The sequence below is a fragment of the Ceratotherium simum genome, chromosome 5 (genome assembly GCF_057802395.1).
Source record: "Ceratotherium simum simum isolate JZ-2026a chromosome 5, ASM5780239v1, whole genome shotgun sequence".
NCBI classification, from domain to species: Eukaryota; Metazoa; Chordata; class Mammalia; order Perissodactyla; family Rhinocerotidae; genus Ceratotherium; species Ceratotherium simum.
This window is the reverse complement of record NC_141904.1, coordinates 84964957-84978255: the sequence shown is the minus strand read 5'-3', so window position 1 is coordinate 84978255 and position 13299 is coordinate 84964957. Positions and strand designations below refer to the sequence as shown.

Sequence of the window (13299 nt, the reverse complement as noted above, 5' to 3'; positions counted from 1 at the left end):
ATAGTGATGCCCGCAAGAGGACCAGATTTGGGGTATAGGTCATGAATTCAGCTTGGAGATATTGAATGTGAGGTGGAGAAGGCAAGGTGGCAGTTGGATAACACAGTCGGGGGTCCAGAGGGAGGTTTAGGCTGGAGAAAGTGCTCACTGGAGTCATCGGCACAATGAGATCCCCCAGAAGAGAAAACAGATTGAAAAGAGAGAAACTTGGAGGAATTCCAACATTTCTCCATCTTCTACATGAGGACACCAAGGCTCACAGAGGAACAGTGGCTTCGTGGGGGTCAAAGTTCTGGTAATAAGAGGAAGCAGAAACAGAGTAAAATATGAAGCCAGAGTACAAGTGCAGGAGTTCACACTGAGAAGAATGCCTTTTTCTGGAAAAACAGGGTAAAACCCCTCAAGGAAACTTCATGACTCAAGGAACACTAAAGAGAAATTGGAATTCTGCTAAAGAGAGTGAACCAGATTAATGCCATAAAAGCAGGAAGGACTTCAAGGGAAGTGATATACAGGTTTCACAGAAATCACTTCTTCAGAGTTCTGTTCAAGTCCCACTTTGCCCCCGAAGCCTTCTGTGATTATACCAGTCCACAATTACCTCTCTCCCTCTCAACATTCATGCATCATGTGCCCATTAAGTGTCCAGCATTACACTACATGTTGAGGGTACAGTGTGGGGTAAAACATGTGCTAAAGTTGCTCACAGGCTGGTGGGGGATGGGGGCAGGCAGATAAGCAAACCAACAATTACATTAGAGCTCAGTTAGTGCTGGGAGAGGGGCTGCTACCAGAACACAGAAGAGGGATATCAAACAGTGCAAGGAATTGGCCAGTGCTTCCCAGGGGTGATGAACCAGAAAGGGGAGTGAGGCTTGAGCCAGGTGAAGGAAGGGAGACAGACAGAAAGCCATGTCTGAAGGCACAGAGATGAGGGAGAAAGCCTGGGGCATTTGGAGGGTACAGTTGTAGCCAGAGCATAAGATGCATCTTGGGGAATATCAGATGAAGCTAGAGTGACAGGCAGGAACCAGGTTTGAAGAGGCTTTGAATGCCAAGCTCAGTAGTGTTAACTTTATCTTGAAGTCTACAGGAACCATAGAAGGGTTTTAAGTGAAGAGTGACACGATCAAATTTACATGTTAAAAAATGCATTTGGGCAGCAGTGTGGGGGTTGGATGGGTCATTCAGGACCACAGATAGGAAGGTCTGCCAGGAGGCCATGAAACTTCTATGAGGCCACCAATCTGCACAGCTTCTGGTGATCCTTTCTAGAACAAGACAAGGCATAGATAAACAACCAAAGTATCATCTGTATCATTTCATTGGCACTTCTCTTCCATTATCTGAATTTCTAGTTAATTTTCCCCAAGTCAATGTCTCATCTCTCCTAGAAGACCTCAGATTCCGTGAGAACACGTATAATCATATCTCACAATTTCCAGCCCATAAGGAGGTGCTCAACAGATGCGCTGAGCAACTCCAGGCTTTCCTGAGACACGAACTAACCAAGTGAAGCATGCTGTGTCTGAACACAGCAGGTGGTTGGTCTCAGGGTCAGGGCACTGGTAAATTTGCCCCGAGCGCTTCAAAGCAGACTCCAGAGATTACCCCAGTCTTTGAAAATATGCTGCTGGTGAGGAAGAAAGGAAGTGGATACGTATTGAGCACCTGCTATGCGCTGGGCCTTATATTCACATTATCATGTTTAATCTTCACAAAGCCTTGTAGGAGGTAGTATTACCACCATTTAACAGCTAGACTAAGGTGTAGAAAGTCATAGGACTCCCCTAAGGTCGTGGAGCTACTAAGTGGCAATGTTGAGTGTCAAATCCAGATCTATTTGATTTCAAAGGTCAAGCAGAGATTGCTTTTACCCGAATGATATGAGAATGGGATGGAGGAAAATGCACAGGCTTTGGAATCAGACAATCTCGCCGTGTGACTCTGAGTCTCATTTTTGTCAAATAGAAAATACAGATCCTAATAACACCAATTTCACAAAGTTATTACAAGATCAAGTATGTGAGAGCCCCTTTTAAACTGTCAAGTGCCCTGCAAATTGTTATTATTTGGTAGAGCTGCACTTTGGAGGAGGACCACTTACAGACCACACACAACCTGAACAGCAGCTGCTTTCAAACAGCACTCAACCCTGCCTGCTATCACAACTGGGCCTTGCTCTAGACTAGACTTTAAATTATTAATGCTCGGTCTCATTGTTACTAATTTAACTCCAGTTCTGTGAAATTGCCTGGGGCAAAACAGAATTTTAATAAAAATTCAATCCTCAGTCATCAATTTAAAAAGAGCTCCCTCTGAAAAAGAAAAGGCTAATGAAGTTGAGAAAAAAATGAACCTAAAAAGATTTCCTAAGTTCAGGCTAAAGAACCATCAGGGCATCAATTAGAGGTCTCTCTCTTCTCAGCTCTGATATATCTGCACAGCTATTGAAAATTATCCCACTTCATCTCATAATACTCATCAATTTTTTATTTTTAATTTACAATCTCTTGCATGGCTAAGACAGCTTACGACATACCTCATCATATCTAAAAGACACTTACAGTACTCTTTCATTCATTCAAAAGAATTTTATTGAGGGCCTCAGATGCTAGAAACTATGTAGCACAGATACAGGAGACATGTCCCTGCCCTCTAGGAGCTTACAGGCTAACACAGCATGAAAAGTCACTAGTACAAAGGGATGGAGCAGTGAATGAGGATCAGGGAGTAAGCGCCATGAGTCAGAAAAGGATGGATCACACAAGCAACACCTTGAGAAGGCTTCATCACGGAGGTAGGATTTCAACAAGGAGAGAGTTTCTTTGGATTTTCACAGGCAGAATAGATTTCAGGAAGAAGACATAATGCAAGGACAAAGAGATAAAGGAAAAGTTCTGGGTATACTTGATTAGGGGGGTTGTCTGGTAAAAACAGACAAGCTTAGCTGGAGCAATGGCTTATGAGGAAAACAGTAGAAGATGAGGCAGGAAAGGCAGCTTGGAGCCAGAAGGAAGACACCACTAACTCTTGATCAATGAATGATACAGTGAATGCGAGTAGTTTGAGGAGAGTCTTCTATTGTGGTGCACGAGATGGAAGCAAGAAGCCCAACTGCCTAGGAGTGAGATAATCAGGGCCTGGACTACAGTGGTAGCTCTGGGAACAAAAACATAGATAAGAAAATATATCAGGAAGGGAAACTGAAGTAACTTTGTCACTAACAGGAAGTGAGGAATCCAAAATTACCGTGAGGTGTAACAGAGCTAGGAAAATCTGGAGGAGGAGCTGATTTGGGAACTGCAGGGATGGGAGAGGGTGAAGATAAAGAAATGTTCTCAAACATCCTTTGGAGGACTAAAGATATCTAAATGAATTTGAATTTTGCAGTGGTCTACCATAACATGAACATCAGATTTTTTTTACTGGATAATAAAATGACACTCAAAGTTTCTCTGACCTTTGTCCTTTGACCTTGGAAGAAATCACTGTAGTGTTTAAGCAAGGAAACCAGTACTGTGTTCTCATCATACTTGATCAAGAAGTAAGGTAGCGCTGGGACTCCTTCTGTTTGACAAAGATCATCATAGGCATGCTGAAGGGCTTGAATCTGCAAACAGGAAACATTGAGTTATTCTCCAGACAATTACATATCTAGTTCTGAGCTAAAAATTAACATAAAAGGTATTTTCAAGCCAGAAGACTAGAAATGACTGATCACATCCCTGTTACTCTTTTGCAGCAAATGAACATAAAAGTGCCTCGAACAATACCACTTCACGTCTATAAACACTTTCCACATGCATGGTGGTGTGTCTTAGGGGCATAAGGGGACATTTATAGTACAGCACGGTGGTTCCCTAAGACATCAACCACAAAGGTTTAGGAGGTATCCAAACATTATTTCTCTCCTAAAATAACCAAGCATGAATCTACCATGGATTAATTTTACCTTTTGAACCTTTCCATAATCTACAGCTTTATTGAGACATACTTCACTTACCATACAATCCACCCATTTAAAGTGCACAATTCAATGCTGTTTTTAGCATGTTCACAGGATTATGCAATTATCACCACAATAATTTTATAACATTTTCACCCATCAGCAGTCAATCTCCATGCACAATCCTTTTCTCTACTTACATTTCTTCTTGGGAAATTAGTTCCACAATACCACAACCTTTGATTTGTCCTAAACGAACTTATTATTTTTTAATCAATAAGGGCTTCTCTCTGGCTTTAGAATTTTGGGTTTTAGTGACTGATGTGATTCATGAATTCAAATCATCTTGCCACTCAATCTTTCCCTCAACAACAATCAGAATTCTTTAGTTTAGGGTCTGTGTTCTACCAGCCCGATTATTTTCATTGCCCTTCTCAGGACCATCTTTAACAATCTTATTATCTTTCTTAAACTGCAGAGACTAGCTCTGTATCATTCCTGATGTAGAAGTTGTGCAACTTGGCATGAGGGTAGGAGAATGTCTTCCGTTTGGTTTCAAAGACTCTCTTCCCAAAGTATATTGTCTTATGATCTGCCACACTGAAAGTGAAGACCACATTTTGGCAAATTCTTGCAGTATTTCAAAATGTTCTTATAATTCCTCCTTATTGGCTTAGCATTTCACCAAATGTCATGGAAAACCTGGAAAAGTATTGCTCACTACTTCTTCAAAATGATTTTACAAACATTTGGTGAAGTCTGCTCCTAGTACCATCTTTGGAGAATGTAACCACCTCTTCATCCAGACAAGTGCCTATTTGTCTTTAGAATGAGCTAGATAAATTACTGATACACATTAAACCCAATTTTACCTGCATTTTGTTTTATTTGTTGATACCTGTTTTGGTGAAAACCTTTGATCCAAGCCCACTGGCCCCTGAATGAGGGGTATACTCTCTGGAAGGCAGAGAGCAGGGGAGCAAAACCAATAGTAGAAGTGGTACTTCTTTAGATCCTAGAAGAAAGAATATAACATAGGATATCAGAATAGCACCGACTAAACCAAAATTCATCTATTAACGTAACTTCCCATAGCCACATTAAGACAGAAAAGCTGATGCACACAAGATATGACCAGCTTATCAGAAATTTCCATCTCCAAAAGTACTCATGATAAAACACAAAATTTATGTCTTTACCCCAAAATAGTCCCACACACCACACACTAATATATCATGATAAACATAGTATACTTTATCAGTCACTTGCTAACAGGAAGTGTTCAATAAGAAACTGACATTATCATCATCACTGTTTAATACACAAAACCACCCTGGGAGGTAACTATTATCACTCCATTTTATAGAAAGAAAACTGAAGCTTAGAGAGAGGTGAAGAACAAAACAAAGATAATATGTGGCAGAGAGGGGAGCAGAACCCTGCTTCCAAAACTTAAGCTTTTGTCCATAGTACCATACATACTCAAGGTTCTACCTGTGGAGGTATGACTTTCAAACACAGTTATCATTCTCTTCACAATCAAATGAATTAAGCATGTTATTAAAGAAGCTGTGCTATTCATAACCTATATATGCCTGAGATAATATAATGTTGCTTTTAGAAATGCCTTACTGGCGAAATCCAAGTCAACAACTATTAAGCACTTGCTATGTACAAGGCAAAACATTAGACACTCTGACAAGAAGATGAATAAAACCCAGTCTGGCCCTGGGGCAGCTCACTCTCTGCACGGAGCAGAGATAAAGTGAGTACATGATTAACTATATGAGTCACAGAAGAGGTTCTAAGAACTGAGGAGCATCAATGATAGAAGAGATTACACCTTCAGGGGTTATCTGACTGCTCCCCGACCAGGGGAAGTGATGCAGGGGCACTGACTCGTGAAGCTGTCCTAAGATACTGTGCCCACTCAGGTTGAATGCTCTTGCCTCTGGATTCCTGCAGCATTTGTGGCCTGAATCACTCATGTGGTAGGATCCCACAGTTATGTGGGTATTTGACAGCTTCCCCACCAGTCTTTTACCACTGAACATCATGCAGTTCATTTGGCTAATTAATATTTCTTCTTGAATCTTGCTAAGAGTAAAGAGTGGATGGTTGTTAGATGACTTTTTACTGAGGTTTAATTCACATACCATAAAATTCACCATGTTAAAGTGTACAGTTGAGTGCTTTTCTAGTATATTGACAAAGTTGTACCACCATCATCAACTCCAGAACATTTTCATCACCCCAAAAAGAAACCCCAATAGCAGAAACTCCCCATTAGTTTATAAGTTAGAAATACTCATTCACAGAAACTCCTCATTCTCCCCGCCTCTCCCCATCCCTTGGAAACCACTAATCTATTTTCTGTCTCTGTGGATTTGCCTTTTCTGGACTTTTCATATAAATGGAATCATACTAGATGACTTTTTAAATATAAACTTACATATAAACGTGTGTCCAGATGAGAAAGTCTAGTAATTATGCTTTCCACAGTCTAATTCTGCCACTAACTGATCAACTGAGAACAAATTCCCTTCTGACAATAGTAAAACAAACTACAAAACTGAAATTAGTGTGTCTGTTCCTATTGAGTCCTAAAAACAGCAGAAATAAAAGCAAAAACACCTCCAGAGATTATTCTCTCTTCTTTGTACTTAAATGCTTTGTCATAACTGATCTTTAGTAAAAGCTTAAATAATTCAAGACGAAGGACTTCACAATTTCTAAGAAGCTTTATCAGGCCATCTTCAAAAGTCAAAAGGCTTGAATTTCTTAGGATTTTTTTCAGGATACAAAGGACCTCAATTGAATTAAACATAAAGCCCTTTGTGTTCAAAGATGTTAAAAGATAGAGACTTGTAGGGGCCGGCCCGGTGGCGCAAGTGGTTAAGTGCGTGCACTCCGCTGTGATGGCCCGGGGTTCGCTGGTTCGGATCCCGGGCGCGCACTGACGCACTGCTTGGCAAGCCATGCTGTGGCGGCATCCCATATAAAGTGGAGGAAGATGGGCACAGATGTTAGCCCAGGGCTGTCTTCCTCAGCAAAAGAAGAGGAGGATTGGCGGATGTTAGCACAGGGCTGATCTCCTCACAAAAAAAAAAAAAAAAAAAAAGATAGAGACTTGTAGTTTTTTTAAGGTAGGCTAAGAATGCACAGTAAAAAGGGCAATAAGGCCAACACACACAGTGACTCTAGGAAATGCCTTAAAACTTTAAGACCTAATGTTATTTTTCTATTTAAATTGTCAACTGGATTCTACTAACTAGAATTCTTGGTACAGAAAAAGTATTGATAAAGTAACAAAACCAGAAATCTTTAACTAGCATGATTTATATCTATCCTAGTAGTGAACCTACAAAATCACTCAAATTTACAGAAAATTATCAATGCCAAATTGCACCTAGTAATCCCAAGAAGAATTTAAACATTTGTCTATCTCCTCTACTATTGCACAGAAAGTATTATAACTGGTTAGAAAACATGTTCTTTGTAGATAGCCACCCTTTGGTATGGCCTCCAGTTTGATTCCTGTCATTCTCTCAGTAAATCAGAGAGGCAGCATTCAGAAGAAACGGAGGATTAGTTCATGGGGCAAGAAGAAAGGCAAGCCCTGTAACTTGGCAAAAAAAAAAAAACAGAGAGAAAAATGTGGGAAAGAGGATTAATACCCAAAGCTGATGAAGCTGTGGTGAAACAACACTCTTATTCATATCAACTCAATATGTTTATATGCCTGCTCCAAAGAATTTATTCTAAAGAAATAAAACGAACAGAAAAAAAGATCAGTATGGCCAATACCGTTCACTGCAGTAATTTTCTTTTTTTTTTTTTTTTTAAAGATTTTATTTATTCATTTTTTTCCCCCCAAAGCCCCAGCAGATAGTTGTATGTCATAGGTTCACATCCTTCTAGTTGCTGTACGTGGGACTCGGCCTCGCGCTGGACGGAGAAGTGGTGCCCTGGGGCGCGCCCGGGATCCGAACCCGGGCCGCCAGCATCAGAGCGCGCGCACTTAACCGCTAAGCCACAGAGCCGGCCCCACTGCAGTAATTTTCTAATAGTGAATATTGAAAACAGCCTGGATGTACAAGAGTCTAGACAACATACACTTGACAGAATAGTATACAGTCAACATAATTATAAAGGATAAATTAGTTTTATATGGAGACACATGGAGATCTACACACACATATACATATATGAGTATATATGTGTATGTGAGTGTTTGTAGCTGGTACTTCTACAATCAACTTTCACCTTTTCCCCACTTTCCCCATCACTGAGACCAGGTCCTTCCCCCTACCTCCCCTGGCAGCAGATGCTACCCTAATGTGATTTCTTTTCCTCTTGAACGCTGCCCCTAATGTTCATTTAAATTAGATCTCACTTACATAAAACATTTTTCTCTTTTAAAAAAACACAACTGTGTGGACAAACTATGTAGTGTGATCTCCACTAGTCCAGAAACCACTTGGGGATGGTCGGGATCCCCGAGACACCACCTCTTCCTTATCATGACGGACCCAGCAACTGAGCTCTGCAGGACTGTATTTAACAAAGATGTTAGCAACAAGGGACCACTGCTCCCTGAACCTGACGATCGTGTCCTGAATGACAAGAGTTGGGTCACCATGTTATATAAATCATGCAACTACTACCAGCACTATGACTATATCAGGATGATTGGTAAGAACGAATTAATTTTGCACTGGTAATAAGTGCCAGCACTATCGGACCACTAACCAAATGAGCGTTTCTTTAACAGCCATGACTTGAATAACACAAGGTAATAGCTTCAGGGAGAAAAGAGCAGACTGCTCTATTAGCACATTGGGTTATAGGCCAGGGCATCTGAGGAATCTAAATGCGAACAAGGGTCCATTTACTTACTGCAAATGTCAAGAGGAGGAACTTGTTGAGGAGGACAGGGTTTTCGAGGGCAGTGCCCGATTTTATGGATTCCCATATCTGCCAGAACAAAGAAAAGTGTCAAGGCAGGTGATCAGGCATCTCTGAGCTTCTCACTCTCAAGCAAAGCACACAGCTGAAAAGCACTGAGCCCTTCTTTCCTAGAGGCCCAGCACCACTTATCCTGGGCAATGAACTGGGTCATTACTCATTCTGCACACTCCAGACTGCCTCTCCACCAGCCACACTCCCTGCAGAGGCTGAGGAAAGTGAGAGAACGCAGAAGCTCCTCTCAGTGGGTCTCAGCATCAGAGGAGGCAACCAGGCCATTTTCATGTCTTCATTATTTCCTTCAACACACATTCACTTATTGTCGACTGTACATCAGGCGCACTAGGGTTATAGAAATAAAAGACACAGTCCCTACCCTCAAGAACCTTATGGTCTCATGAGAGACAGAAAAGCATCAATGTCCGAGTACACCACCACGTACGATGTGCTATTACAGAAGGATGTTGAATTCCTGGGAGGAGCACTGTCTTGGCTGGGGAGGAGAGAGGGAAAAGAGCCAGGGAGGGGTTCCAGGAGGCAGTGATTTGAACTACGTATAGGAGATTTCTTAAAGTCTTATTTGGGATTATCTTGCCCTGAGATATGAAGGAAAGAGAACAAATTTCGAGTTTACGAATACTCAGCAACTATCGTGACTGGAAGCAGCAGCTGCTGGTCACAAGATGTTTTAGTAGCTAAGATTAGTTGCTAAACTTTGTGTCACTAAGCAACACAAACAGTTGCACCAATAAAAGCCATTCCCCACATATGGGTGAAAGAGTTAAAGAAGCAAAGAGAAGTTCTTGTTATTGAAATAATAACCTTGGAGGAGCTGGACCACTGAAGAGTAACCTCCCACTTCTGATAAGCCGAGGCGGGGAGACTGCCGGGGGAAGGCTGAGCCCTGGGGAAGGGGTGGGATTCCCGCGGGGAGCAACCTGCTGTTTTCAGTGATGGAGTAAGACCTGACCCAACTCTTTGGAGACAGCTTTTTAAATGTGCAGCCAAGACAGGAGGCCCAGGAGCAGTCAAGGAAAACAACCATCATCACCGGACTCATGAGCTGCATGCATCCTGAGGGATGTAAGGGACACCTGCCTCAGGACCAAAGGTGGGAGATGCCCTTCTCTGACCACGGCTCCCACATAAATGAGACTTGTTTTATAAGACTAGTGTGAAGACCACTCGATTAAGTGGGTTAGAGAGGATGGGATAAACTGTCCCCCCATTTTAATTCCTCGCACTAACTCAGATGTGAAGAAGTAAGACAAGACATTCCAGGCAGAGAACATCATGTCCCTAGGATAAAGGAGAGAACAACAAGTAGGTGAAGGAAGGAATTAGAAGTGATTTGCTGTAACTGAGTCAGAGAAAGCAGGGACAAGAGTGATAGCACAGAAAGGCCACAGAAGCCAGGCCCTGAGGGGCCCAGTAAATCAGATGGAGTAGTTTTGATTTAGCCCTGAGGATCCTGGAGACACTATATGATCATCTCTGACAGCACTATGGTGCTTAGGACTGGAAAGCCTCTCCAAGGAGCACAAAGAACAGAGAACCCAAACACAGACACAGGAACAGAACTCTCAGAGAGGTCAAACTGCTTCAAAATGCTACCTAGAGATCAGCAGCAAAGCTCTTCACACTGCCCTGCCATGAATTCCCAGCCTATCCCCAGGTGAGAGCATGAATGTCTCCTCCTTGACCTTCCCACCAATGCAGAAGCCCACAACCATCTCTGAGTATCGACTACATCCTAGTTTCTATGACAGACCCATGCACCTGACCAGAAACAGCACGCCTGCCAGGACCACAGAAAATATGACGGATACATCACGTTTTCCCAGCTAACCTCATCTGCTGCTTGTTCCAAAAGTAGCTTCTTATCTGCAGCCTTGAAAGCCTCGAGTGTGTTGGTGTTATGCAGTGTTCCAACAGCCGGGCAGCAGTGAGCTGGGGTAGGAGCACTCCTGAATACAAGAGAAACATGGTTAAGCAGGAACAGCTGGGACTCAGAGAGCCAGGGAGTGACAAATAAACCAACACAGCAGTGGGAGACAAAGGGCAGTGCTCTGTAGGGCAAGGAGAAGACCAACTGTACAATTCTTTGGGAAAAGACGAATATCATCATTTAAGAACTAAAAACAGGCACTGTATCCAAAAAAGCCTCTATATTCCTTTTACCCTAATCTCTCAGCATGCTGTTCTTCCACTGCCTCCCCTCATAACATAAGTTCATTTCCTATTTTTTATTCTTTCCCATCTTTAACCTGAATGTGAAACATTATTTATTGAGCTTCTATTGTGTCAGGAACTGTACAAGATTTGAATTGTCATAATAGCTTGTTTCTCCATTTAAAGGTTTAAATAACTTGCTAATGTCATGTAAGAACAGGCAGAGCTGGACTCTAACGTCAGAACTAGTTGACTCCAAGGTACTGTGCTGTCTACTCCCCACTCAAGCCCTTCCAGGCTTCAAGGCCCTATTCCAAACCGTCTTCCTCCAGGAAGCCATCTCCCATTTTCTCTGGTAATGGTTGGTACATAAAACTGAGTATAATATTTTAGAGTGTTTTCAAGACCAACAGTAATATATACCCAACTGGAGGACAGTAAGCTGTTTGAGGGCAGGGAACATGTCTCCCTCTTCTGACTGTCCTCAGACCTAGCCCAGCCCAACAGGCTCTGCACAGAGCTGCTGCTGAGCAAACCCCTGGTGGTGGTCTGAGTCACATGGACAAAACGTGTTACACCTGGGCTACCTGCCAATCTACCGTGTATCACACTCGACACTGCCCCCAAACGCCTCATGGTCTTCAGAGTAATCAAAGTCAGGAGAGGAGAAGATGAGCTGATTCTGAACACAAACTCAGAGGTGGAAAAATCTGGTCTCTTCTCTGAAATGATTAACTTGTGTTTCAGAATTTACAGATACTAAACGAAAATATCCATTTCATTAGTAGCCTAACATTGTTGTCACTTACAACTACTGCAGAGAACGCATTTTTATTGATTACACTGATGGTAGTTATATGGTTTAAAAGACTCAGTGTCTCTTCATTTGAAATCTGCATAAAATTGGGTTCAGGGGGGCTGCAAGGAGAAGAGATCTAAACCTAGAACAGGTGTGGAGGGATGCAATGGATGAGGAAGGCTCTGCCAAACACTGCCTGTAAGGCTCAAACACCAATTCTTGGGGGAGAAGTAACTTTCAATGGCCAGAGCCTTCCTTTGGGAGCTCATGAGTCAGCAAATCATAGGTTATTTGTCACTACTCTATTCCAATCATAGAATTTTTCATCCAGGTGAGATGAGGCCAACAAAGATAGTCTTTTAGAAAAAAAGACACCACAAAGGGGAGAGATTAAACCTAGAGGGAAGAAGGAGAAAGCAGAGCAGTTGGTAAACTACGCCTTCTACATTCAGACTTAGTTTTACGAAATTACTGCTGAAACAGAAGGAAGGATGCTATGAAACAATATGGATAGAAGCACAAGAGGAGGAAGGTACCCTCCTTCCTAAATGTCCACACGTCCTAGGAGTGTGAATGCCATGCTAACGCCTCGCCCTGAGAACAGAGGAAACTACATCACAAGAATTCAAGCAACTGCCAGGACAGCTGTGCTCCCAGAACATCAGTGCTCATGCAAGTTAATTAGCGAGAACAAGACGAAGTTTCAGAGAAGCGTTTTTCATGACTAAAGTTCCAAACCAGGGGAGGTGGCCAGGGAAACAAATTTAAAAGGTGATAATGCGAGGGAAAGCCATTCTATCAGTTTCTCCAGGTTCAAGTTTCACTTGTTCCACAAAGAGGTGGCTCAGATGAGGAGTGGAAAGAGCCCTAGACTTGGAAACAAGAGAATTTAGTCCAAATCTTGGTCCTGGACACTTATTAGTTTAGTTTCCTACAATTCCATTTATATGAAATGTCCAGAATAGGCAAATCCAGAAAGACAGAAAGTAGATTCATGGTTGCCTAGAGTTGCGGGGAGAGTGAAGGAATAGAGAATGACTGCTAACAGTGACTGCTAACGGTTTCTTTTGGGATGATGAAAATGCTCTGGAATTAGACAGTGGTGGTGGTTGCACAACCTACTAAAAACCACTGAATTGTACATTTTTAAAGAGTGAATGGTATGTAAATTATATCTCGATAAAGCTGTTAAAAAAAATTGGAATTGGAAATATCCCCCATATCCCAAAGCTAACAGTGAACTCGCAATGATGTGTACACTAAGCTGGTAGAGAACGGATCTCACAAAGGCCTGAGGCCGGGCCTGCCTGGGGATGTTACCCCTAGAAACTTGGCCTTCACTCACTCAGTCTCATGGTGATTACTCAGGAAAGTACTGAGGCCATTTTGTACCTGTTATTTACACTCAACC

At 42.2% G+C, this 13299-nt stretch overlaps 1 protein-coding gene across 11 annotated transcripts in view; it reads right to left on the bottom strand.

Annotated features, from left to right (window-relative positions):
• ATG7 (autophagy related 7) overlaps positions 1-13299 on the bottom strand; it is a 253951-nt gene that overhangs the window by 216461 nt on the left and 24191 nt on the right. For all 11 annotated transcript variants that reach the window (XR_015552307.1, XR_015552308.1, XM_087431500.1 and 8 more), the window contains exons 4-7: positions 10767-10884; positions 8849-8926; positions 4848-4964; positions 3464-3613 (exon numbers count right to left, since the gene is read on the bottom strand). Coding sequence is in view for 9 of the 11 variants with exons in the window: in XM_087431500.1 (XP_087287626.1) it covers positions 3464-3613; positions 4848-4964; positions 8849-8926; positions 10767-10884 (463 nt within the window). In the remaining 2 variants the exon portion in view is untranslated. The remainder of the gene's footprint in view (positions 1-3463; positions 3614-4847; positions 4965-8848; positions 8927-10766; positions 10885-13299) is intronic.